This window comes from Ictalurus furcatus, chromosome 19 (assembly GCF_023375685.1).
Source record: "Ictalurus furcatus strain D&B chromosome 19, Billie_1.0, whole genome shotgun sequence".
Classification (NCBI taxonomy): domain Eukaryota; kingdom Metazoa; phylum Chordata; class Actinopteri; order Siluriformes; family Ictaluridae; genus Ictalurus; species Ictalurus furcatus.
In genome coordinates, this window is record NC_071273.1 from 22,192,848 (window position 1) to 22,220,325 (window position 27,478).

General features: G+C 39.9%; 2 protein-coding genes and 1 long non-coding RNA gene across 8 annotated transcripts in view; 2 read left to right on the forward strand and 1 right to left on the reverse strand.

Annotated features, from left to right (window-relative positions):
- The window catches only part of ninj2 (ninjurin 2), a 36,480-nt gene extending 23,732 nt beyond the window's left edge, over nucleotides 1-12,748 (reverse strand). Inside the window, exons 1-2 of one of the 2 annotated variants that reach the window (XM_053650426.1) lie at nucleotides 12,166-12,748; nucleotides 10,808-10,908 (exon numbers count right to left, since the gene is read on the reverse strand). In XM_053650426.1, coding sequence (XP_053506401.1) covers nucleotides 10,808-10,840 — 33 coding nt within the window. In that variant the 5' untranslated portion in view covers nucleotides 10,841-10,908; nucleotides 12,166-12,748. Of the gene's footprint in view, nucleotides 1-10,807; nucleotides 11,469-12,165 lie in introns of those variants that run through there. The other variant, XM_053650424.1, reaches the window with a different exon arrangement.
- Nucleotides 6,398-10,854, forward strand: LOC128623389 (uncharacterized). The gene is made up of 3 exons (XR_008388572.1): nucleotides 6,398-6,619; nucleotides 7,662-7,837; nucleotides 10,587-10,854. It is a non-coding gene; the product is annotated as an uncharacterized LOC128623389 (long non-coding RNA).
- Nucleotides 12,749-24,980: 12,232 nt separating the features above from the next.
- wnk1b (WNK lysine deficient protein kinase 1b) overlaps nucleotides 24,981-27,478 on the forward strand; it is a 96,849-nt gene continuing 94,351 nt past the window's right edge. For all 5 annotated transcript variants that reach the window (XM_053650752.1, XM_053650756.1, XM_053650753.1 and 2 more), the window contains exon 1: nucleotides 24,981-25,680. The gene's annotated coding sequence lies outside the window, so the exon portion shown is untranslated. The remainder of the gene's footprint in view (nucleotides 25,681-27,478) is intronic.

The following is a 27,478-nucleotide window of genomic DNA, read 5'->3' on the forward strand; positions in this document are numbered from 1 at the left end:
GTACTCATCAGACCATCAGCAGACATCTCGGCTGTATTTTTTGGCATCTTAAACCCCTGGACTCTGAGAGACTTTTCATTTTGGCTAAGGTGAACACCACCAGCTCAGGCTTTACATGAAATCCTAAAAAGTGCTTGTTTGGGGTTTTTTTTCATCACAGTGGATTTCATCAAAGTTAAATGGTCGGTTTTTCAGAAAAAAGCGCTGAGTGACATCAAACACAGTGCTGGCGAAGAAAAATACGCTCTTCATACTGAGCGAATATAAGGAGATATACGACATTTCAAAAATATTCCACTGGCAATATTTCAATGTTGCAATATAACAAAAAAATATTTGGGGGTAATTCAGCAGTACCTGTTATGACGTCTCACTTTACCCATACCTGTTGAGCAAGCGCTTGCTTTTCTCATGATTTTCTGATTTCAGATCTACAGAGAAGGCAAACAATCTCCTCATCACCAGAGTTACAGTAATCTTGATGGCTTCTGAATGGTGCAACAGAGACACGTTCACCCTAACCTCAGGAGATCGTGAGTTTGAATCCATCTGTGGTCGGGAGCAAAATTGGCTGCTCTCTCTGGGTGGGAAACATGGCATACTCTGTGTCCTGTTAATCACAGTGACACTAGCAGTCGTGCTTGTCTGTGAGCTCATGTATGTAGAAGAGGGTAGATAGTGATTTCCTCTGAGTGTGTTACTCAGCAGTCTGAAAATATGTGGTTGGCTGGCTTCATGTCTCTTAGAGAAAGCCACATGTCTGCGTGACCAGAATGCAGAGGAGAAAAAAAAGTCTTTATTTCATTTTTATTATATGATAATAATACATATAATAACACAGACAGCAAACTAGGCTAGTTAATTGGCTGATTCGATCTGGTAAGTGTTGTTATAGTTGTTATGTTTTTCCATCTCAGCACAGAAGTGCTCTTTTTTATGAAAAAAAAAAAAAAAAAAGGTGTGAGAGTGCCCTTAGTGTGACAGGCTGTTATATAATACTCAGTAAAATTCATGAGCCTTATATATTTCAGCAATAAACCTTGACTTATGGGATCTAGGTGAAAGGGAAGTGGGTACAAACAGCATGCATGATGGTATGTATATGAAGGTGAGCAGTCCAATTATCATCCCAGAACATCTGCTTATGATTTAAAAAAAAAAAGCTAGAGGGATTACCTCTAGCAACCCATCAGGCATCGCTTCTGCATGAGGCATTTTAGCATGAGATATCGCTCCAGGGGTTTCCTGTCTTTCATGGAGAAACCCCACTCTGGTTTCTCCACCTACTGTACACTGCCTTTCCTTCCTTCCAAGAGGCCAAGAGACGCATTCTGTCCCTAGAGCCCAGCAATAGCCCAAACGACTCGGTGAACTCACTTCAGGAAACTCATACCACCGCAAGCCAACCAGCAGAGAGATACAGAGTTAAAGAATAGAAAGAGAGAGAGAGAACCAACAGAATGCCAACCACTGACACTGAGCAAGACAGGATACAGAAAGGTGTGTATGCGTCCAGATATAGTGGTCAGTCATACAAGGTAGAACACGCTCAAACACAAGACTCAGTAGTGCTACACGTGTTGTCGAAAGACAAGAAAAGCCCAGATTTACATATACCCTAAGCCAGTGATTTTCAAAGTGGGGGCCGTGGCCCCCTTGGGGGCCACCAGGGGGCGCCCAGGGGGGAGGGGGGCCTCAACAATTTGGTGTGAAAAATAAATTCTCACTCTCAGACAACCACACACACTCACACACACACACACACACACAATCAATTCCTAATGTAATATAATGTAAAGATGTAAGATGTAATTATTATTAATAATAAAAAAAGGGGGATATATTCAGTAGTCTGTATTTTTAATGTGTTTTAAAGACATCTTGCAAAAGTGGGGCCTCGGTCAAATGTTAATGCCATTTGGAGGGCCTTGCCCTGGAACAGTTTGGGAACCCCTGGCCTAAGCTATAGTGCACTTACGATCAGGGGTGGAATGAGTAAATAGAAACAGTACTGGACGTGCCCATGTTTATCATTGAATTTATTTGTGATGTCACACTCCACAGTAGTGGATGATGGTTCATTTGAAAGTAGACACCCAGGGCTTTAAGAATTTGCAGTTTTTCAATAAGTATATATATATATATATATATATATATATATATATATATATATATATATATATATATATATATATATATTACCTTAGTCTACTAGGTTTAAATGTTATAATTTTGTTGTAGCAGTTGAATATAGTGTTTTACTATCAAAAAAGCTTTGCTAGTGCTGTCTGTTTTATGTCTCTACTAATGTTATTGTGGAGAGGTGTGAACTGTTTGCCCTCCCCTTTCACACTGCATTGCTCACCAGCAGCTAAACAAAGACTCACGATACAGTACACACAGAAACCCAACAGTGTCCTGACTAATCTTCGAACAGACTTGCGGCGATAAAAGAATTCATTTCTTTATACTGATTGAAAAGTCCGATACGTCTACTTTCCTTTCCGCTGGTGGAATGGAACACCGGTATACTGTGAGAAAGGGTTAATGTCCATCCATCCATCCATCCATCCATCCATCCATCTTCTACCGCTTATCCTTCCTTCAGGGTCACGGGAAAACCTGGAGCCTATCCCAGGGAGCGTCGGGCACAAGGCGGGGTACACCCTGGACAGGGTGCCAGTCCATCGCAGGGCACAATCACATACACACTCACACACCCATTCATACACTACGGACACTTTGGACATGCCAGTCAACCTACCATGCATGTCTTTGGACTGGGGGAGGAAACCGGAGTACCCGGAGGAAACCCCCGCAGCACGGGGAGAACATGCAAACTCCGCACACACAGGACCGCGGTGGGAATCGAACCCCCGACCCACAAAGCCACCGTGCGCCCTTCAGAGGGTTAATGTGTACTTTAAATTTACTTGAGTATGAGTACAAGCAAAGGACAAATCTACCAAAACAGTACTTAAGGAAAATTGCTCAGTTATTTTCCACCACTGCCTATTATACACCGCATGCATGGAAAGTAAAGTCTGAATAACATTCCTGCCAATAAGCTGCCACTTTTCATTGCTCATATCTATTTACAAAAAAGACAGATCGCACCGTCATACTAAACACCATCTCAATTAGAGGTGATGGTCGAGGTCTAGCCCTGAGATCGTCACTAAGACGTGAAGTTACCGCTACTGTGACCTTGCGTTCAACTCTGTTCAGCTAGAGATGTTTCAAAGTCACAGATATCCTTAAATAAACATTCGGCAGAGAAATGAGACGTGTTGCACTTGCAGTCGCACGTGTCAATGTCTCAAAGATTCCGTTTCCTTTCGGCTGTTACTTTTTAACCGGCTTATCGTGGCTTGCTGTAGTCTCACCCCGGTGCAACATGCTGCGTGGACGCGTTGCAAGCTGTTGCACATGAGCCTCTGTAAAAAAAAGAAAAAGAAAAAAAGTGTCTTTCATCTTCTCTCAGGTGGAATGTTCAGTCCGCAGGTGAGAAATACGCCTGTGATATATTTCACTCTGTCCTGTCCTGACCTCTGCACCCGACCTTTAAATCGGATGTGTCCAAAAATGAGCCACACCGGGCCATGTATCTACTATCTTTTAGCCTTCGGCTGAAACACTTTGTGGACGTTGCTATGCCAGAGGAAAACAATAGAGACGAATGAGCAGCCGGTCGGCTCGATTTAAAACGTCACATTAACCAGGAAGGAGGGGGAGGAAGGACTGCAGACATTTGGAGCCCCTGCTGTGACTATGTCTGTGTTAGGACTTCCCTTGAACACTCATACACTCTACAGTAAAAGATAAAATATGACCAGCCTTTCCAACACCATATAAATCACATCGCACGCTCAGCTTTCCGTTGTTTCATATTTCATAAGGCATTGCTGTGGAATTGTGGAGAAAATCTGGGAGGACAGTTTGTTGAGGCTACGTTTAAAAACGTATGTTAGTTTAAAGTACTAGCAAGTTTGTTTTCCACAAAAGTCATCGTATTTGGATCTGGAAAAGATACAAATACCCCACTGACGGAGAAGAAATCATAATCCGAATCCTATATGAGCCGACAAATGGAATAGCCAAGGTAACGCCAAACATCTAGGTGTTCCTTTTTGTGTCCATTTTGAAATTTCTGAAGGTTATCGTAACTCCCCATGAAATGTACTCGAATGACACAGAATTTAGATTGCACACAGGATGTATAACTGACAGGAAATAAATTCATGTTATCCCCAAATTCTAAATAAATATTGGGCAACTTGTACACCAAGACCTAAAAAAATCCTTTTACCCCAGTGCTTATAAAAAAAGTTTGTATGCACTTTTCATGGTACCGCCTAATACGGCGCAGAGCTACACTACCCATCAGCCCCAGCACTGTTCACCCGCAGCCTGCAGACCCTCCGCTCGCGGGATGTTTTTTTGTTTTCCGCACCATTCTGCGTAAACTCTAGAGACTGTTGTGTGTGTGAACATTCCAGGAGTTTCTGAAATACTCAAACCAGCCCGTCTGGTACCAACAACCGTGCCACAGTTAAAGTCACACACTTTTTCCCTATTCTGATGTTGGATGTGAACATTAACTGAAGCTTTTGACCTGTATCTGTATTATTTGATGCATTGTTCTGCTGCCACATGATTGGCTGATTTGATAACTGAATAATTGAGCAGGTGTACAGGTGTTCCTATTAAAGTGGATGGTGAGTGTATATGTGTATATGTATATATGCACTAAAGTGTCCTGTGCATGTGCAAATGTACCAGGTGTGTCGTATGTGACATATATGATCAAGTGCTGTGTGTGTGTGTGTGTGTGTGTGTTAATGTGAAGTGCAGAGGTGCTGGAGGGTGTTGGGGGTCATGAGAATGTTCAATCGCACAATGTTAACCATGAAATTCACTCACAGCTTTTAGATGTCTCTTTTGCAAGCCACAAAATTCAATTACAGATGGATGGATACAAATTCAACATAAAACATTCGAAATCATTCATTTACTTCCAAATTTATAATGACCTGTAACTCATTGTGTTGTTTTTTTTTTTGGGGGGGGGCTGATAGAGACCCTTGTAGACTGAACTGTGTGTTTTTTCACCATCTGTAAAATGAATAAAACACACATTTTATTATGAAGAGGCCCTGCACCGGACTCCATATTTTCTCAGCTGACCTCGACTGAATCATTTTTCAGACGCTGAGGTACATTCTAAAAGCGTAGTGGAGCGATCCTGCTTATCCTGCCTCTGTAAATCTAATGATCTCAAACCCAAGTGCGTATAACATCGGCCAGAAATAAAACAGAAATACGGTCTAATTTCATTAAGCTAGATGTGGGCATGTGGAGGAAGATTACTAACAGCTGCGAGGAGACCATTCTTACATTCCCCAGACCAAAAAAATGATCTAAGTCTCCTGCAGAGAATTTGAGTACATCTGACCCCTAGATCGTCTGGAAAATAACTTAAGAGACATATTTTACTGCGTATCGCACGCTGTATGAGAATTCTTCCTTCCACTGCTTTTCATAGTTAGCATACTAAAGCTGGAAAAATAAAGGTTAATGCTTTGTTGATACAGATGCTGTAGGAGCTGTGGTTCTTCTACTGTTCAGAAGTAGGTCAAGGAGCTGTGAAATAACAGGAGGCATGGTTTGGTATGCAAACAGGGAGTAATTAGGTTTGTTAGCACGCTGCGAGTAATCACGGTTTTCTTTGATTTAAAATGTAGATTGCGTCGGTTGAGGAATCAAAATGTATTTTAAAAAAAACCAAAAAAAAAAAAAAACGAAAGCCTCGTACTCAGTCACATGAGAACAACAGCAGCCCTGGTCACATGTCTCAGAGTCCCCATGGTGACAAAGCACAGGATTACTGTCATTAGAGCACTGGGGTTAAACATTACTCAGGGCTAATGAACCTAATTGCTAATCACTACTCTGATGAACGCTGATGTTGAGTATCCTACACTTATCCACTACATGAGCAATGAGCGTTCACTGAGCTCTTCATTAATGTCTAGAGGCTGTTGAGAGATCTTTTGTGTATCAGATTTCTCCATTTCACCTTTGGGCTTGGTATTGAACCTTCATAAATCCCAGTATAGTTATGCAAAAAAAAAAACAAACAAAAAACAACAACATTGTTTGCAGTACACATCTGGAAGCACTCTTTTCCCCTTCGTTAGATAATCTGGACTGTCATTGTAAATGTCAGCGACATCTCTAAAGCATGAGCCAGAATCCAGGTCTGTCAGGCAGTTTCCTTGAAATGAACGGCCTCAGCTACAGCCACCAAAGGAAAGGCATACAGAAGGAAAAGAAATAAGGGGGGGGGGGGGATCAGCATGCGCAAGCTGAAGGAAATTCTTCGCGCCGTGGCTTTGTGGCGTTTCAAAAGTGTAACGGTGGTATGAGAAATGACAAATCGAGCTCGGGTTGCCCACAACAAAGATGGCCCAAAGTGGCACCAAGGTGCCAGGAGAAGCCAAGCTGAGCTGGCAATTCCCAGAACGCAGCTGCCACTGTCCTGTAACTCGCAGAGACGGTCAGAATGTTTCGGCAGCCCAGGACGAGACGAGAAAAGGTTGAAGGAATTCAGGAAGAGGTGAGAGACTCGATGCTGTGGACATTTTGAAAGAAAATGACGAAGCAGCTAGCAATACACGAAAGCGAGACAGAATTCATTATAATCATTTTATCCCTCTAGCGCATGGTGTTGCCATATGACAAGTATTCATTTATCTAAAAAGAAATGTTGATAGGCAATAATGCAAAACTAACATTGTGCTATGTAACTGGAAAAAGTGGACTTTAACTTTGACCTAACTTAAAACAATGCCCTGTTACATGAGCAACAAGTGCTCCTTGCACTCCCTTTTCTTGGCATGGTGAAGGTCATCATCAGAGCGCTGATTTTTATTTTTTTGGTCATTCAAGCATGTTTATATGTTAAATGCTAAAATGTCATTGGAAATGGAACTGTGGTACGTGCATTCGTGAACTGAAACAGACCTACACAGCCAAAAAGACACTAGACTTCTCTAATAGTATTTTTTTTTTAAAAAAATGCAAAGCAAAACCTGCTGTAATTTCAGACATTGTGCAATTGCACCTTATTTTCTAATTGTCATGTTTCAAGAGAAAGAACTGAAAAGCTACTTCACTCAAAACATGTTTAAATCGAATTTTTTTGTATGTATTTTGAGTGAGTAAATCCATCCGTATACTTTTTTACTGTGATTCCTTTCTAGAAGATATAACTTTTACATGCTTAGGTGGCAAAAAAACAACAACAACAAAAAACAAACAAAAAAAACAACTCTTACAGACAACTTACAGTCTGGAAAATGCAGTAATTGGAATTGTAATCTCATACATTTTGTGCTATTTTTGACTATGATCATTTTCACCATGCCACAACCCCCTAAAAACAATTTTCTTAAAATAATTTATTATTTGAACTAATTCAAGTCATAAAAATACAGACAAACAATTTTTTAAAAAAAATATAAATGCAATAATTCATGCAGTAGAGTGTTTAGGCTTGTTCTAATCTTCAAAAAGTTCCTGTTTAATAATAATAAGGAGTCTTTATTGGTCATATATACATTACAGCACGGTGGAATTCTTTTCTTTGTATACCCCAGCCTGTCAGGAAGCTGGGGTCAGAGTTCAGGGTCAGCCATGATACAGCGCCCCCTGGAGCAGAGAGAGTTAAGGGCCTTGCTCAAGGGTCCAACAGTGGCGGCTTGGTTTGAACCCTGACCTTCCGATGAGTAACCCAGAGCCTTAACCGCCAAGCCACCGCCGCCCCAAACAAGCTGTAAGAGTGTTGTGTTTTTATCTCTGTTATATAAAAATGACTTAACTACACAAACAGCGTTTTGAGTTACGATCACCGTGTCACGTTTCTTTTGCACCAGAACTGAATCAGTATGTTGTTCTCCTACATTTCTTAAAGATGATGATGTGCTCTGCAGAGGGGAAAGAGGGATCGTCAGTAGTAAGGGTCGATACTCAGGGATATTCACGGATTAACGATGACCCCTATACCCCCCACCCCATCTCCCTGATGCTGACTCATGTAACATTCCTGTATCTACACCCTCAGTGCAGATGGTCGTTTAAATCTGTCCCGATCTTACCACGGTGTACAGTCGAGATTCGCACCGTGTCAAGTCTGATATCTTCGCAGTCACAGCTGCTAAGTGTTACACTGATGTCATGCCATGGGATGAACATTAGCAGACCAAATGCCTGAATGTATTAAATGGAGAGATCCAAAATGGAGGTGGAGTTCAAATCCAACAGGAAATTTTGTGGATTTAGAAGATTTAATTTGTACGTGACTGTATCATGAATACTTGAATCACTGGGAAAAGACATAATAATAATAATAATAAAAGTGTGATATAAAATCCTCGAATGGCATCAAACATTAAACAAGAATTCTCACGCTAAATCTCACCACATTAAGTGGCTATTAAAGGATTATTTGCCGTGATAATCGTTTTAGTTTTTGACTAAACCGTGGTTATTCACCATCATTAGAATGGATATTTGAAGCATTACAGTCAACACCAGAATCACTGACACACCTCATAGTACATTCTCATAAATTATGGCACCCTGAAGTCTCATTCTGGTGAGAATAAACACGAGTCTTTTCCTCGGATTGGTTTGAAAAAGGATTCAAATTCCGAGACTGACATGATCATTATATTTGTGTATGGCAACCGTTACTGGATTTTAGTTTCGTCATCTTGTCTCAAGTCTTAATCTAATGGCAGAGGCAACAAGGTTTTGGGGTTTAAACGTCCTAAATTCAGTCACGCGTTGGAACACTAGAAGCAAATCATCCAGGTTTTTCATTTTAATTCCTTTACATATCGCTCATATACTATACACTAGAATGAAATGTTGTTTCTCATGACCGCTCTCAATGGCTGCTTCATTTTTGTGATGAAAACGAGCACTCGAATGTTCCATCGGGTCAACGAAGCAACGAACCATAACACGACGCAATAAGAATGAGTCAGTGGAGCAGTGGATAAACAAGATACGCCTCTTTTTATTTGCGATCCATTGAGTACAAACTTTTTGCAAGCGAAACTACATCATTCTACCATCATGACATCTTTGTAGCTTATGATATAGGGCAGCGGTAGCTCAGTGGTTAAGACGTTGGACTAGTGATAGGATCTAGAGGTCAGCTGCCACTGCTGGGTCCTTGAGCAAAGCTCCTAACCCTCAACTGCTCAGATGTATAATGAGATCAATTTAAGTCGCTCTAGATAATGGGAATCTGCCAAAAGGCCATAAACGTAAATGTAAATATGATTATAAATTCATAGTGCGTAGAAAAAAGGGATTATGTGAGTTCCGTGGAGCTAATGCAAAGAAAATTAGACCCCATAAGACAAGAAAAGAAAGAAAGAAACAAACAAACAAGGCTGTGTGCTGCTTCCATGACGCATCCAGTGTGTGGAATATAAAAAAAAAAATCTCCTAAGCTTGAGAGCGTAACTTCAGCATGCGACATGCATTGAATAAAACACTTTTAACTGACCGTAATCATTTATTTTGAAGCTTGAAAACAAGAATGAACTCATCTGTTCTCTCTGTTGGACAAAGTGCAGATAGAGTGAAAACCAGAACCATAAACTTAAACGATGGAACACTAGGCAAAAACACACCGTCTAGGAAAAAGCCTGAAGCACACACATGACAAAAGCTTTACCATAAGGTGCTGAAACAAATGAACTTATATATCAGGGTGAAACCATACACAGGTGCAAGTGGTAGGAAACACGTAACATGCTGGGGCTGATGGGTAACGTAGTTCAATGCCCCTTCGGCGCTATCCTGACAGAGATCAATTTATTTGCATTTATTTTGACATATTTTTGTGTTACTCAGAAAGATTAAACATCTTTAAGCAGAAACATTAATTATCTGAAACACTGTAATAAATAAAGAAAGAAATAAATGCATTTAATTGTAAATATAAATGAATAATAATTATTATAAATATTATAGCTGTTATTATTTAAAAAGTTATTATAAGAACGATTTTTATTTATTATTTTTTTTTTTTAGAGAGAAGGAAATAGTTTCTCTTCAGTTGGTTGGTGGAACGTTTTTTTTTTTTCCTGAAAGGAAAGGGTACCAATACTTCTAGAAGGGTGCTAGTGCTTCTGTTGTACACGAACATACACCCTTTACCGTTCAAAGTCGCTCGGCAATCGAATAACCATAAATAAAGTGCTACACTGCAGCACATTGTAGCCACGAAGATCCCTGACCTGCTGCTTGAATTACATCAGGCCAAAGAAATCCTCGTCATATAACCACCCAATCGCATATAATATTCAAAAAAAAAGTCCATACACAGTTTCTAGCTTTGTTTTCGTAGTGGTATGACTCTCTGCCTGGGAACAGAAGACTATCAAAGAACTGCGAGAGTCCTCCCAACTCTAATAATGGTTTGGTAAATCCATGCTTTATTGATCTTGAGCAGCATTAAAGGTCTAGTTGTTCCTTACGGTCTGTATCTAATTGATATTTTGCAGTAAGGAAAGAAAAGGAAGACCCTCTGATCGGCTCCTCCCAAACACACAGAACATACTGCACCTCTCTGTGAAAACGGAGAGGAGGACAGAGACAGACAAAGAGAAAGAGAGAGAGGAGAACGGAGCAAGACGGGGATAGACAGCGACTATACGAGAAGAAGGAGGGTATGTAACGTTCGCGTCACCCCAAAATAAATGAAGTGTACACTTTCGCAGCCTACCTGCGGATCTGCTTGTCCCCTCGCCGCCGACATGGCTGATGAAGAGAGTCGGGTCTTCCTTCGTCCTTCGAAACGCTCCTGTCGATTTTCTGCGGGAAAAACTAACAGGGGTCGCTTAGAGAGGAAAAGTTGGCAAGACGCTTCTGAGTCATTTCACTGCGAACAAGCACGTTATTCATTCTTTTTAAACCCACTCATGAGAGCATTACATGGGGACAACACAGTACATAAAAAACACGCTCTGTTTTTCTTTTCTTTTCTAAACCGGTCTAATAAACCTAGTGCCGAGAATAATAACATTATTTGCAGGCCACGGCTCACGTTAGACTTGTTATCACAGGCTTTATTCAGAGGACGTGGTCATGCCAGATTCCCAAATAGCTACATTCTGATTTTTTTTTTTTTTTTACTCTATCATCATTTCGGCTGTTTGTGCATGACTGAGTCAACTGTGACAAAATCACAACACACGCTAGACACCCTAAAACAGCTGCCTGAAAAAAAAAAAAAAATTCTTCTCCTATGAGTAACCACTGAAAACATTTCATTGTACAAAGAGTCGATGCATTCATGGCATACATTATAGAGTGCAGAAATGCCATGGAGTGAAACGCCTACCTATAACAGTGATTTATAACAGGGAGTGGAGTAACTCGATAAGGGGTGCCAGACCCCTCTGACGCCAGCACTCTGGCAGTGCTTTACATTCTCTAGGTTTGCATGAACTTGGTAAATGATTCAGGTGCTTGGATACAAGCGGGCTGGAGGTAAAAACACACGGTGTGGTCATTTACCGAATGTATGACGGTATCTTTAGGGTTTACGATATCTTCAAAAAGCTACTTAGTGCTACTTAGTCACAAAGCCAACCACCCCCCCCCCCATTATGGACTGATGTAGTTATTTTCACTGCAATAACACCACTGATCCCGTTCCACCTAACTAAATAAGAGCGGAAAACATAAAAATGAGCACCACGTGCGGCCTTCAGAAGTAGGACTGCACACAGCACGTCAATCCAAGTCCAAAGGTTACCAACACCAGCACCACGAATGAATAAAGAACACCCGTATGAACACAAGCCTTATAGACGATAAGTTTATCCAGATTTGCTAGAAGCAGACTGAAATGTATACTTACAGAGAAGTATATTTGTTACTTTGTTTATGTACTAGCATGTCTAATTATATTTTAAGAAAACACTGTTTACTTCTACGTGTACCACAGCAGCGGGTCTTTGTAGCCAGGGACCCCTTTAACGATAACATAAATTCCACAAATTTTGGGCGCACATGGATTAGTGGTTGGCATGTTCACCTCACACCTCCAGGGTTGTGGGTACGATTCCTGCCACTAACCTGTGTGTGTGGAGTTGTGCTTCGGGGGTTTCCTCTGGGTACTCCGGTTTCCTCCCCCAGTCCAAAGACATGTATGGTAGCTTAACTGGCACGTCCGTAGTGTATGAATGGGTGTGTGAATGTGTGTGTGACCTGCGGTGGATTGGCACGCCGTCCAGGGTGTACCCCGCCTTGTGCTCCAGGTTCGCTGTGGCCCAGTAGTATAAGCGGTATAGAAAACAGATAAATGGATGGATTAATGTGGACAACGTCCACATTAATACGTCCGGATAGATCTGAAAACTGCATTTTCGTCTCCACTGGTGTTTTCACACGTTTTTCCCAAAAACTGCTCGTCCACACTGACACGTAAGACGCTTTGGCCTGCATCATTTCCGTCAGGCGTTTATTTATTTTCTGTCTCTTGGAATTGACATTACAACGTCATCCACCATCTGGTTTGCTTTGAGTTGAATGGGTCACATGACAAAAAATACACCATTGTTTTTGAAGATCTCCGTTTTCTCAGTCCACACTACAACGCGAAAACAACATCGTCATACCTACCCACTTGGGAGAACGTTTTTGAAAAGCTCAGTTTTTGCTGGGCAAACCCGCTGTCTCAGTGTGGACGGACGGCCAAAACGTAGAGAAAAAGATGCGTTTTCAAATCGATCCGGATTAATGTGGAAGTAACCTGAGTGGACTTTGGTGCTTGGACCCCTTAATATAATAACTCTGATAACGGTGGGTTGTGATTTCAACCACTGTAACAAAAATAATTTTTTTAAAAAAATCAAAAAAGAATCACGCCCTGGATATACTGGGGGTCCCCAGACCCCATTTCGAGAACCACTGTACTAATAGTGATTGTTTTATTCATTTATGTACGTGTTCATTTATATAGAACCTTTCAAACACACAAAGTCTCTTTACAAGCATGTAAAACAAACTAAAAAAAAAAATGAACAGAAGCCGCTTAGAGAGGAAACGTTGGCAAGGCACTTTTGAATAATTTCAGGACACCAGTGCAAACAGGCGTCTGGACAAACAAGCATGTTTTCAGTACTCACAAATATAGTACTGAATGTTCAGGCCTACTTAAATGAGGTCCATGGTAAATCATTTATTAAGGGTTTTATGTGAGCAGATTTAATCCGGTTCATTTTATTAAACAGTGTTTGAAGAAGATATTTCATATTAATCTGATTTTACTTTATAACAGCAGCTCTGACAGTAGTTCAGCTCCAAATCACAGGTATATATGAATGCGCTCGTTCTAAAACATGATCGTTTCGGTACTTACAGCTAACACGGGGGCGTTCTATATGGTGGACGCTCAGATAATTGAACCATAATCATAATCTGACTGAAAATATATTCATTGATATGGTGAAGCTTTCTGTGAGGCGACATTAATTTAACATTTATGGAAGGAGTCTCCAGAGTCAGCACTTTGTACCAGTTCTCGTTGCGTGGATGTTCAACAACATTAACTCTAACTATAAATGGACCAAAAGTACGACATTTCATTAGATAATGAATAAAAACAATGTGTAATGTTGCATGACTTGTAGTGTTTTGTTCCTTACATTAAATATATTAAGATGTTCTGATGTGAACAAAAGACAGAAAGACAGTGGAGCGGTGGTTAAGTCTTTGGATTGCCCTGGTGGATCTTAGGTTTGAAGCCTAGCAATGTCACGATGGACTTCCTCACACAGTTCATAAAGATGCTTCATGTCTTGGTGAAAGCGCCTACACACTTTAAGTTGGCAGTCTTTGTGTTTTATGGGGAGAACTAGCGAGAACAGTTCTCGATGTACTTTCAAGTCTAGTGCGGTCATTAAGTATATGGTAAGAGTCCTAATATTTTACAGTAAATTATTGCCAGTAGTTATGAACTGAATTTGGATTGTACAGCTTTTCACACATCGATTCGGTAATTGTTGTAAATGCAGTATAACAATGTCATAATCTATAAAGTAGCGTTGGGTTGGAGACCACGTTAGCCCAGACCGAGTCAAGACCAAGACCATAGACAATGGAGTCCGAGTCAAAACCGAGTATGACAGAGGGGCAAGACCAACACCACACAGCGCGAGTCCATATCAAGAGCATGCATGAGGTAAATGGAATGAGTTTAGCTAGTTATACAAAAGATCCATCCATCCATTTCCGTACCGCTTATCCTACACAAGGTTGAGGAGCCTGGAGATTATCCCAGGGAGCTAGGGCACAAGGCAGGAGACACCCTGGATGTAAATAATATGCAGTAAATAATAGAATTTCTTTGGCTCATACAACTTTCTGAGAGCACATACAGATGTGCATTACAAGTACACGTGCTATGTTATTTTAAACATAAGAAGACGAAATATTTTTTACACACGCATTTACATTTTGTACTGCAACAGGAACATTACAAAGCACTCGTCAATGGAAATGATGTAATGGTCTCGGGTGGTGTGGAAAAAATATCCCGAGTCTTCGTAGGCTGAAACCAAGACAAGACTGAGTAAACTATCACCAAAGTTCATGACAAGACCATTGATCTGTGGTCTTGAGACCGGTCTCGAGTACCACAACACTACTTTACAGTCATAGCCTGTAATCAGTAACATGTTAAATGATCATACTGGTAAACCAGGTTGCAGGTAAATTCATAAATCATTTTTATCCCTTTTTTTCTTTTTTAAATTCCCATGATTCTCAACTTAGCCATGTCACATGACCTGTCTCATGACCTACAGTCCTGTTCACAATCACTAGACATCTAATTTCTCACCCATGCTTGCAGTCACTTACACTTAGATTTTGTGGTGTTAGATCATTCAGACACTGTTGTTTTCAGCGTTCATTGAGACAGGAGCTGTGGGGAACTTCATCAACCAAAATCTGGCCCAAGATTTCAAAGAGTTACAAATCACTCATACATGTCCCAGCCTTGGATGGTTGATCAGTAGTGAAGAGAGTCACCAGCCATAACATTACACCACAAGAACATCTCATATGAGAATTACTAGCAGTGACACTTGGCTTGGAGGACTGGCATTACTGGCTAGATGGATATTGTCCTGGGGAGAGAAGCTGGGTCTCAGCTCAGGATGTTCGAGGCCTCATCCTTATCAGATAATACCATGGCTTCCACCCCAACCACCTACAGTATATTTACATTTATGCCATTTGACAGATGCCCTTACTCAGATCAGAGCATCTGAGAAGTGCTTTGCAGTATCTATCAAAAATACCTCCCCATGCTGGTTCAATAGTTCAGGGACTAAGAGTATACACAAGACAAGGATTTTGTAAAATGATAATAAAGTGCTAATTTAAGTGCTTGGTAAAGAGGTAGGGGGTTGGTCTTTGTTAAAAAACAGACATTCAATCAGCTGTTCAGACAGCCAGACAGTCAGGGGAAGTTTATTCCACCACCTGGGTCCCAGGACAGAAAGAGCCTTGATGTACGTCTTCCTTGTACCCTGAGAGATGGTGGGTCCAGATTAGCCATGCTAGAGGCTCGTAGATAATGTGGTGCAGCGTGGGGAGTAATAAGTGCTTTAATGTAGATGGGTACTGGTTTGCTTTTGGCTTTCCACGGCAAGCCAGATGGAGGAGTGTAGCAATGGGGTGGTGCAGGATAATATGAAGTCATGCAGCTGGATTAGTTGCAGAGGTTGGATGGTGCACTGAGGCAGAACTGCCAGGAGTGAGAGGAGAAACCTGCATGAGTGAGTCAAAAGAACAGTTGGTTGTCCATTGGTAATCTGAGAGTTGTCCAGGGAGACCACAAAATCCTGACATGGGGATGCATCTCCAGCTTTTCTGGGATTTAGTTTCAGCTGCCATCCATGACAAGATGTCTGCCAGACATGCTGAGATCTGTCCAGAAATACGAGAGTCTGAGGGAGGAAAGGAGAGGATGAGTTGAGTGTCATCAGCATAACAGTACTATGTAAACAATTGTGAGGATATAACCTCGCAGAGAGAGCAGGTAACAGAGGTTAAGGGTGAACAGAAGATGACCCAGTACTGAGCCTTGTTGGACATCAGTGCAGAGTCTGCATGGAGCAGATGTGGATCCCCTCCATGTTACATGATACGAGCAAGTAAGAAGCAAACAATAGCTATACTGCCTCACAAATTCCAAGACTCATGGGAATAGACAGGCATCTTGTGTTTGACTGTGCCAGTCCACTTAGCAACAAGTCCCAGAAGCAGGCCATGCAAATCTTCATAATCTTCTCCAAGCGACTTAGCTCTTTGAGTGGAGGGCTCTGTCATGAACTACACTTCCCATTGTCCTCAGATCAACACTGAACAAGCCTTGTCCATGAGCCATATCCCTGTTGAGCCATATCCCTGTTCAGCTCACCCACGTCTGTTCAGAATCACCTGCGCCCTTTCCATAACCCGGAACCACTTCAGTTCTTCGAAAAGTCACGTTCCTGGTTTACACAGTGATGTTACTGAAACTTATTCTCTCATGCATTGTTGATTCGGTTTTGACTCCTCATTGTTCTTGCTATCACTTTTGTTTTTTCCTAGTCTAGTCTGTTTGATCACCTGACCCTATACCTGCATTATATCTTTGAGGATTGGTTTGCCGTTTTGTTTTGTCTGCCTCGATCTATTTGAATGAAGCACTGCCCTTACACCCAAACCCATCGTACTGTGACAGATTTGGCTTTCAGAACACTTAATATAGTACACTTTTAAAAAATCAATAAAATATATAGGCTACTACATGTGTATGCTAACTGAAAAGTTAGCAAGTTAGCAAGTGCAAAACCCCAACTGCAGCATTGATTATATTACTGAAATTGGATGTGTTGCTCACTTTGGCACACACTATGTACTTTAGTAAGGGGAAACCAATATTCATGTTTGGTTCAACAATGAACCTACTTGTTGTACATTCTAAGAAAAAAAAAATATATATTGTTCTATTATGCAGCAATCCTAAGAAGTGCACACACAAGCACACAACAGAAGGCGATCCACAATGTAATTATGTGTTTTCAAATACGTCCACTGGCACAAAGGATCAAACATGGCCGTTTGGAGGTGAAGAGAAGGAATTAAGAGGCTGTTAAATGATCGTGTAGAGCTCAAATTGACAGAGGGGCCTTTCAGAGGGGCCGCGGTCTGGTTCAGGTATGTTAAACAAGCTTGTGTTTGTACAGGCTGGGAGATTTTGCAGGAGGGAAAAAAGCCAATTCTGCAGAAGTCCAGAAAGGTTGAGACTGTCTGGGACGTTGAAAATATCCTGGGTACATTGAGTGTTTTAATAGCTGATAAATAGTTACTTAGGTTTCAAGAAAAAAAAAAAAGCTCTGTCTTTTTTAGGCGCAGTGTCTTCAGAAGACTAAACAGCACCAACTTTCAGCCTGGAAATGGCTGTGCATGCTTTCATAGTGTGTCTGCAGTGTGACAGCCTGTGCTAGTCACTCATTCAGCGCTGATCCGAGCTTCATAAAGAGCCTTTATGTTCTGCACCAGTGACTGACAAGTCAAAGGCTGGGCGACGTTGCAGCTGCACTGATAGCAGGGTCATGACCTTTGTCCAAAACACTCATCCATACTAACAGACCTCTCAAAAAAGCAACATGGACACCGTAAAGGAAAGTCGACAGACTGGAGTTCTTCTGTGTCATTACATAAGACGTGAACTTGGGAACTGGAAAGGGTGGATTCTTATTGCACAATCAACCCAGGGGTTTATATTTAGTGAGTCCTCTACAGGCCTCTCGAATGTAAACCCAATAACCTCCGCCCAACACCTATAGGACGTGTGATTGTTAACATAGCACAGCATGTACTGAACGCCATGCTCATTCTGATGTTCTCTTTGGAGACAAGAACAATAACACTGACGTCTGTCACTGAAAGTGCTTAAAAGGGGGGCGTCCCAGCGTCTGCTAACCCTCAGTGGGTGGTGGTAAAGCCCCTCTTAAATGTATGCATTAAACAAGAGGCTGTCTAGGAATTCCTCTGTTTGCTGAACAAATGTAGAATGTAAAATGTATTTCAAATCAATACAGGACTGTGGCTTTTGGACTGAACTTAAACAAATAATATCAACTTTTGTGCTCATGGCGTTAGAGTCCAAAATACTACGGATGTAAAACTTAACTGTAAGATTTCACAGAATTTATAGTATGTTTGTTTTGTTTCAAGTATCTGCCAGTTAATGTTTAACGTGCACAATGGATATACTTCTTTTTACATTTTAACCAGCAGAAACGCTCAGTAGTATTTCTTGTACATTGCTGAATTCATTTATGAGCTGAATAATTGTACATTTATAGACTTATCGCTTCAGGAAGTCTAAATAATGTTTTTATAGCCTCAAACATAGGAGTAGCAACAATTATTATTATTATTATTATTATTATTATTATTATTATTTAAGGCTAAGCAAAAATATATATTACGTCTCATATAGGTTTCTCATATATTTATCCAAATACAAAAACTTATCATATCTTTATTTTCTTCTTCTTCTTCTTCTCCTCCTCCTCCTCCTCCTCATCATCGTTATCGTTATCATAATTATTATTATTATGTGTAATAAACAATTAGAAATAATAGGAGTCTCATATAGAAGTCCCACATTGCAAAACAAGTGAAAATATCTCGAATAAAGAAAGAAGTTATCTAATATTTCTCATGAGATTATAGTATAACAAATATAAACCCATTAAAGGTTCTCATTTCAAGCTTCAAATGGTTTTATTCTATTGGCTGATAATTTTGCTTCTTTTTAGAAACAAATGTTCGAAATAACCAGAATTATCTGGCAAAAGAATAAGACCGTTTTATGCTTGAAATTAATAATAATAAAAAAAAATCTACAAATAGGTTTTATAATGTAAGAGAGATATTAGTTGAATTTGTCTATATTCAAGATATTTGTACATGCTACGATATATTATTGTGCAGTGCATATACTGTAGGTATCACGATGACCATTCATAAATAAATGTTCTTGTTGTGTTTATGTAGGTCACTTCTTTTGCATACACACCTGTACGCACTGGTCTGTAACGGTTTGCATGTTGAAGGTGGGAAGCCAACACTGCAAACTTACTTAAGATCAGACTCACCTCCTCCACATCTCTGGTATTTGTGTATTAGATAATCCACAGCATTTCTTGAATATGTAGGCGGGCCCCAAAGTGTAGAAGAAATCACACACTGCTTTATACAATGTTTTATAAATGAAATCATACAACCACAGAAATCACGTTGTTGTTTTTTCCCCCCCTTTCTCTTTAGGAGTGGCCAAAAAAGGAGACAGACAATCAGATATATCCTCTCTCTACTCCCCCCAGTGGTTCCTCAAACTATAAAGGGTATAATGTTGCACATTTCCCCCATCCCTGTTCTCTTATAGCGGGTATAGCAGGTAAAATAAACGCAAAAGTATCCCCCACCCCCTCCCTCCTACCCCCACCCATACACTCTTAAAGCAATCCAACACTATAACTGCCACTACGTCAGAAAAGCTTCAAACAGTCTTACTTTGGCTGCTTCTGTAATTTTTGGATCGTCATAGAGCTTTTGGAGTGATCAGTTCAGGTTCATACTTAGATGTTTCCTTGTTCCATACTTAGATATTTTCTATTCTCCAGATAAAGTTGTTGTTTTAAATATTTAATATGTTTACGCAGCCGGGAAAATGGCTTCAACACAAACAGTGAGTTCACTGGGCAACCGGTTTGCAATTAATTGAGAGAAATGAAAACACTAAACCATTTAAACTATTTAAGATTGGGATGAAATGGTTCTTGTTTACTACGACTAGCCAATCCTGATTAGCTTACCTTTATATCTTCTATGTACAATGCATGTCCATCCACTGCCAATTTTTTTTTTATTTTTATATAGCTATGTATAATTTAATATCATTTTTATATAGCTATGGATGTGTCTGTACTTTTGCACTCAAATTTGAATGTATACCCGATACACTGTTGGGTAATTTGATGATTTGTAAATGCGTTTATTTGATTTTGTATTTCTGTAATAAGGTTGTTGTGCCATTAAAAGCAAGAAGAAGAAGAAGAAAAACTCTTAAGTGACACAAATCTATACTCAGGAGGAAGCAGGAAGTCGAGTTTTTGGCTTCATTTGGGCAGGGAACAAAGGGTCTCTATACCACAGGCAGAACACACCATGATTTCTCAGTGTACACCAACATGTTGAAAGATTGAGAGCTGCAGAAAACCTGCTAGGTAAGATAAGATCCTACACATGTGCTCCATATGAGGAGCTGTGGCTGATGTGAGCAGAAATGTAAATGACCTGAGGCCCCACGTTTATGTCACCATGCCAACTAGGCATGTTGGAATGTAGGACAAATGCACAGGAAGATATACACCCGTTTACAGCACAGAGCTCTTGAGTTCTTGAATCGGATCGGTCAGAAGGTGTTGATTGATTTTCTACTACAGCAGCTCCGACAGTACTGCACAGTAGTAAAATCCCAGGCTTACTGTATATTAATGCGTCTGATCTAAAAGGTTATCGTTTCTATAGCACACACTATATGTGTGGTGGACGTAATCTAAACCTGGTAATAATCAGATTAAAAATACGTTTATGTTTAACAAAATAAAAATGCATTCTTGTTTATATGGTGCAATTTTTGTTTTATTTTTTTTTACTTAATACACGTGACCATCCATAACATGATGTGAAGCTATTTAACAGCGAATCCTGTGTCAGTTAAAAACAATGTTATTTAAACTTCTGTCATTAATGTAATCTGGGTGTACTATTTATAATGCATGGAGGATTATGGTGGAGAAGATAACCCTTAAAGATATGTTTCACTAAGATAAATGTGTTTTTTGTTTCTTCAGTGTGGTTGGTATGTATATGTAAGTGTGGGCCATGGTGGCTTAGTGGTTAGCACGTTTGACTTGCAGGTTGGGGGTTTGATTCCCCCAATGGAGCAATCTCTTCATGGAGTTTATATGTTCTCCCGGTGCTTTCGGGGGTTTCCTCTGGGTACTCCGGTTTCCTCCCTCAGTCCAAAGACATGTGCTCTATGCTGACTGGCATTTACAAATCATCTGTAGTGTACGAATATGTTTGTGAATGTGCTCTGTGATGGGTTGGCACCCAGTCCAGGGTGTCCCTTGCTTTGTGCCTTGAGTTCCCTGGGATAGGGTTCCTGTGACCCTGTGTAGGATAAGCGGTATGGCTGGATGGTTGTATATGTAGGTGCGTAGAACTTATTATCAAGTTATGTATAAGTCCAAATCCATCTAACTGATTTTGTGTCTCTCTGATAAACTTGCATTTGATGTCATTGTAATGTAACATACTTAAATGCTGTAAATATATATATATATATATATATGAATGAACAGACAGATCTTTTTTTCCCCCAAAAAGCATTTTTCTTTGAGTTCCTCTTCCCATTTTAGTTAATCCCATTTCTTAGCTTCTTGAACAGCAGTGACATTTAAACAAACGTAAAAAAGGAACCTGACCTTTCTCAAATGGACAATATGATGCACAACAAATTCATCACGTTGCAAAAAAACCTGCACTTTCACACATTCACCTATATATACACATCAAATATGACTTTAATCAAAGGCATTCAAAAATGCCTGATTTAATACTAGGTAAAATATAATACAGTGCTGTGAAAAAATATTTAGATTTCTTCTGTTTTTGTGTATATCTCAAACTAAATTGTTGCAGAAATTACAACGAAATCTAAGATAAAACAAAGGCAACCTGAGTAAACACAAAATACAGTTTTTAATTGATAATGTTATTTATTGAAGCAAAAAAAAAGTTAGCAAATACCAGCTGGGCCTGTGTGAACATGTATTTGCCCCCGTAGTTACTAATTCCCCAAATCTATGAAACTGCAATCATAATGCAATGACTCATCCAGCAAGTCAAAAAAGAGCCAAGGACAACATCAAAGGACCTACAGGCCTCTCTTGCATCAATAAAGGTCACTGTTCATGACTCCACGATCAGAAAGACACTGGGCAAAAATGGCATCCATGGAAGTGTAACAAGGCGAAAACCAAAACTCTTCTGAATTTTGCTAAAACACACCTTGATGATCCTCAAACCTTTTGGGAGAATGTTCTGTGGATTGATGAGTCGAAAATGGAACTGTTTGGAACGCAGTGATCCGATTACATCAGACATAAACCAAACATAGAATTCCAGTAAAAGAACGTCATACCAAGCAAAAAAGAACACAAATTCCACAAACTGGTCAAGCATGGTGGAGGAAGTGTGATGGTGTGGGGATGCATTGCTGCAGGGTCTGGGCAACTTGCAATAGTTGAGGGAAACATGAATTCTGCTCTCTACCAGAAAATCCTAAAGGAGAATATCCAGTCCTCAGTCTGTAAGTTGAAACTCAAGTGCAACTGGATTATACAGCAAGACACTCATCGAAAGCATAGCAGAAAGTTGACCTCTGAATGGCTCAAAAAAAGCAAAATGAAAGTTTTGGAGTGACCTACTCAAAGTCTTGACTTGAACCAATTGAGATGCTGTGGCAGGACCTTAAACGGGCAGGTCATGCTTGAAAACCCTCCAGTGTGGCTGAACTAAAGCAGTTCTGAAAAGAAGAGTGGGCCAAAATTCCACCACAGCGCTGTGAAAGACTGATCTCCAGTTATCGGAAGCGTTTGGTTGCACTTATTGCTGCTAAAGGTGGCACAAACTGATTGAAGTTTAAGGGGGCAGTTCATTTTTCACATGGGTGATAGGTGTTGGATAACTTTATTTTTTACTTTAATTAAAAAAAAAAACTGTATTATGAGTTTACTCAGGTTGCCTTTGTTTTATGTTGTATTTCGTTTGAAGATCTAAACCTATTTATTATGAGATATAAACAAAAACAGAAGAAATCAGAACGGGGCAAATACTTTTTCACAGAACTGTGTAATAGCTTCATCATTTTGTTAAACAAACATGTTGCAAGATTAATTAAAGCAATAAATTTTTGTTTTTTTTTTTGCTTGTACTCTCCAGCTTTGAAGCTGTTCATGTAGATTATATTTGTCTCATGAGAGGTGTAGGGAGGCAGTAAAACCTGGGACTACAGAGTATATTTGATTTAGGTGGCAGTTTTTCCAAGTTGCTGGAGTAACAGTGTTTTAGAACATTAATGGAAAATGCACATGACTCCGGACTGAGCAGGCTGTGTGTGTTTATCTACCACTGGGGAGACACACTATACACACCACCATACACAGCCTGTACAGCATTTTATAGTGGGTTGGAAGCCAGCATAGCAAGAAAGGGTTAAACAGTCATTATGAGAATATTTGTATGTTAACTTCCGTGAACCGCCTCAGGGGGATACTGTAGCTACAGTCACTCCTGTGTGTTGTGTGTGGACTACTATTTTCTTCATCCCCCCCCCCTTCATGTTTCAGATTCTCTTGTTTTTTCATTCATGCACATGCTCTGTGTATAAACGTCTTCATATTTACACTCACATTTAATTACATTATCTGCAGTAAACTCATGTGTTCCAAACAGATACAAATACTCTTTTTGGAAAGCTTGCCAGAAATCTGAGATTTTATATATATATATATATATGGGGACCGGGAACCCATGGGATGTACGTTTTTACTTTTACATCAGCAAGTGGTCAGATATGAAGCTTGATAGCATGAGCGAGCGGACAAGTACGAAGCTTGTGGGAAAAAGAAAGAGCACAATTATTAATGTGAACATGAGTCACTATCTGTCCTCCTTCAAAGCACAACTCAAAACATACATCTTGTCACTCAGTGCTATAACACCCTGGTTGTACACGAGTAGCTCCAGGCCCTTTCCCATAATACTTTCCATCACTTCATCCTTCGCCCCATTCTGTTAACTGTCCTGTGATTTTTCTGCACTTAAGAATTTTTTTTATTATCATCCTGATGTAAAGCGATCTTGGGTTTGAGAAAGGCACCATATAAATAAAACTTCTTCTTTTTCTTTTCTTCTTGACTTTCAACAATTTGACCATTGGTTGCTGGAGAGTATTGCGTAACCAATCAGAGTCCAGTGTTGGTTTACTGTCATGTGGAAAAGATCGAAAGTGTAACATGACTAGCAAAAAAAAAATAAAGAGGATAACGACCTCTATGAATATTTATCCATGTTTTATATGTGTGTTTATACATTAAATAATATTTAAAGGTGAAATTATGTTTTTATTATGACTTTCAGGGTAACCAGTAAGAGTTCAGCGTTGATTTATTGACGAAACTTTGACAAAAGTGTGGAAAAGTTCGAAAGCTAAACAACCTTTGACTATGACCTGCATTCAATTTTATTTCTTCAAAATAAAATGAACGCAAAAATAACCAATCAGCATTCAGCGTTGGACCAACGTCACGCGGGGAAGCTCGAAAGTGAAACGTGAATAGTGAAAAAGACCCGTATGAGGACCTCTTTGAATATTTTAATACGTCGTCCAACAATTGGTTGCTGGAGAGTATTAGCTAACCAATCAGCTTTCAGTGTTGGATTAATGGCACGCGGAAAAGTTCGGAAGTGAAACGTGACTAGCGAAAATACTATAACGAGTCTTAAATATATATACATATGTATATTTACACATTAATTTTTTACTACTTATACATATAATCAAACAAATAATAATAGTATACGTTTCTGCTTTGAAAACGGTTCTATTTCGTATAGTTCCTGTAAGGGTTAGCATTGAGCTAGCGACGCGAATCCGCACCTTTTTCTGTTCTGTGTGGAAAAGCGCCATCTTTCGGTTATTTGTGGTAAAACAAAATGGTGCTTAGTGGGCGGGTCGAGTCCTGCTCAGCTCTAACGTGACAGACTGAAGAAGCAGAAAGCAGAAGAAGAAGAAGAGAGAGAGTTAGAGTGTGTGTGTGAGTGAGAGCAACTGAACACACGCACACACCCCCTGTGTAATATATATTAGATTATTTTATATTATATTATTTCTACACGGAGACGCAGACAGTTAGTGTGTGTGTGAGAGATAGACAGACAGACAGACAGATAGATAGAGAGATAGAGAGCAGTGTTTTTCTCGTATTCCTCCGTTTTTCTCCTTTAACGGACTCTAAATCGACTTTGTTTGTCTTTGCATATCATCCGGACTGGATTTGGACTCAGCACAGACGAGACTACGGATTGTTTGTGGTGCTGTTTAACCAGAATTGATTCTCAGAAACCCAGGAGCAGCATGAAGCGGTAGCCCGGCTCGGATACCATCTTTTTTTTTTTTTTAATAAAAAATAATAACAAACCCTTTCAGACACTGAGAGAGAGGGAGAGACGCCAGTATTGTTTTGTTGGACACTCGAAAGATTTCCACAAGGTCACAAGTCAGCATGTTGAGATAATATTGTTGTTATTTATGACTTAGTGGTGGTGTGGTACAGAGAGCTAGCCCTGGGGTTTTTTTCGCCTTCATCACTCGGGTTTTATTTTGTTGGCAAACTCAACCAACTGCTGCCTTTCTGTCTGAGAAGAAGAAGCATGTGCATGATCCAGAAGGTAAGCTTTACTGTGATACACCAAACTGCTGTGTGTTTATATTCGCTGAAGCATGATCTTGGGATTGAGTGTTCGAGGTGTGTGTGTGTGTGTGTGTGTGAGAGAGAGAGTGTGTTAATGTTAGTTAGAGAGATCAGCTGGTGTTGGCATACTGACACAGCACTCTTTGCTGTTTTAATTCGCTCCAAAACGACATTTTAATCATGATGAGAATGTCTACGTGGTCGTTTTTGCAGCATTGTTGACGCTGCATTTGCAGTAACGTTAATATCAACACTGCTACATCTTCATAAACTTCTCACCATGATTAAGCTCGTTCTATTTTTCATATTTATAATAATAATAATGTATTTTTTATTTGTATTATTATTATTGTTAGTATATAACTGTACTCGAACACGCTAATGAGCTAATAAAAGTACGCAAATGGCGCTAACCGGCGTGGACGAGGCCACACACCACATCCTCACCACATCCACATTAAAACGCAGCGTTATTACTACTCAATCCCACCCGCTTTCTGACAAAACCCGCCTCCTGGTCACCGCGTCTCCTCGACGACGATTGGCTAGTCACCGAGTCCCGTGCACGGATTGGCTCGCCTAAATGCAGCGTCGTTCCCGTTTTAGTTAGTTTGTATAAATCCCTACCCGTTTACGACAAATCCCGCCTCCTGTGAGATGATTGGCTGGACTTATTGATTTCTGTGCGAGGATTGGCTCGTTCGCTGGAATACGCTGAGAGTATAACAGAACTACAGCTAGCTAGCAGTCTGCGAAAAAAATGTTTAACGTTAATTATTATGTAGTTTAATTATTGAAGGAATTAGTAAATATTCATTTTTTTTATAATTATTCACGTGCATTAAACGTGGCTTATAAACTTCTTGAAAAATGTAATTGTTTAAAAAAAAAGTGTGATGTGTGTATGTGTGTATGTATGTATGTGTATATATATATATATATATATATGTATATATGTATGTATGTGTATATATATATATGTGTGTGTGTGTGTGTGTGTGTATGTATGTATGTATGTATGTATGTGTGTGTATGTATGTATGTATGTATGTATATATATGTATATAATGTGTATGTGTGTATGAATCTGAAAGCGAGTTTGACATACATGTTTATAACGAGGTATAGGTTCAGCATTATGTCGTCTGAGCTGTTTATTCAGTTGTGTCCAGATTTTCTTTATAAATCCGTTGCTCCTGAAGTGTTGCCTCTGTTGCCCCATACCCCTGAATTAACGTTACATTATGTTAATGAAATTTGATACAAAGTGCCTGTTCTGGCTCAGCACATTTCATTCAGCAGCCACAGGAGGTGAAGAACAGGCCATAAACCTTCAAATCCCTCCCCCAAAAAAAGAAAAAGCCATCATATATAAACCTAGCTGGGGATCCCCTCCCGCCCCGTTTGTATGTTGTCACGTGGGTAGTTGTGATGCATCTCCATAAAACTTCTAAAACAACTCCAGGTCACTGAGGCTAATTTCCCCCTGTGTTTCCTCTTCCCTCGGCGTAGCTGCATGCCAAACCACTGAGCTGTTAGTGGATGTAACCGAGAGCCTGCGCTGCCAAATTGTCTTCATTTCAAGCACTGGGTGTGCAATTATTGAGAAGGAAGCTAACTGAGATTCTTTTCCCCCTGGAAATGTTTACTTTGAGATGAAATACTGAGAAATACACCACACTGAAATGATGCGATTGTGATAACACTGTCCTGCGCTTCAGTAGGGTTCACTGTTAATGTCGTAAATGATTTTTTGATCTAACTGTGTTATAAAA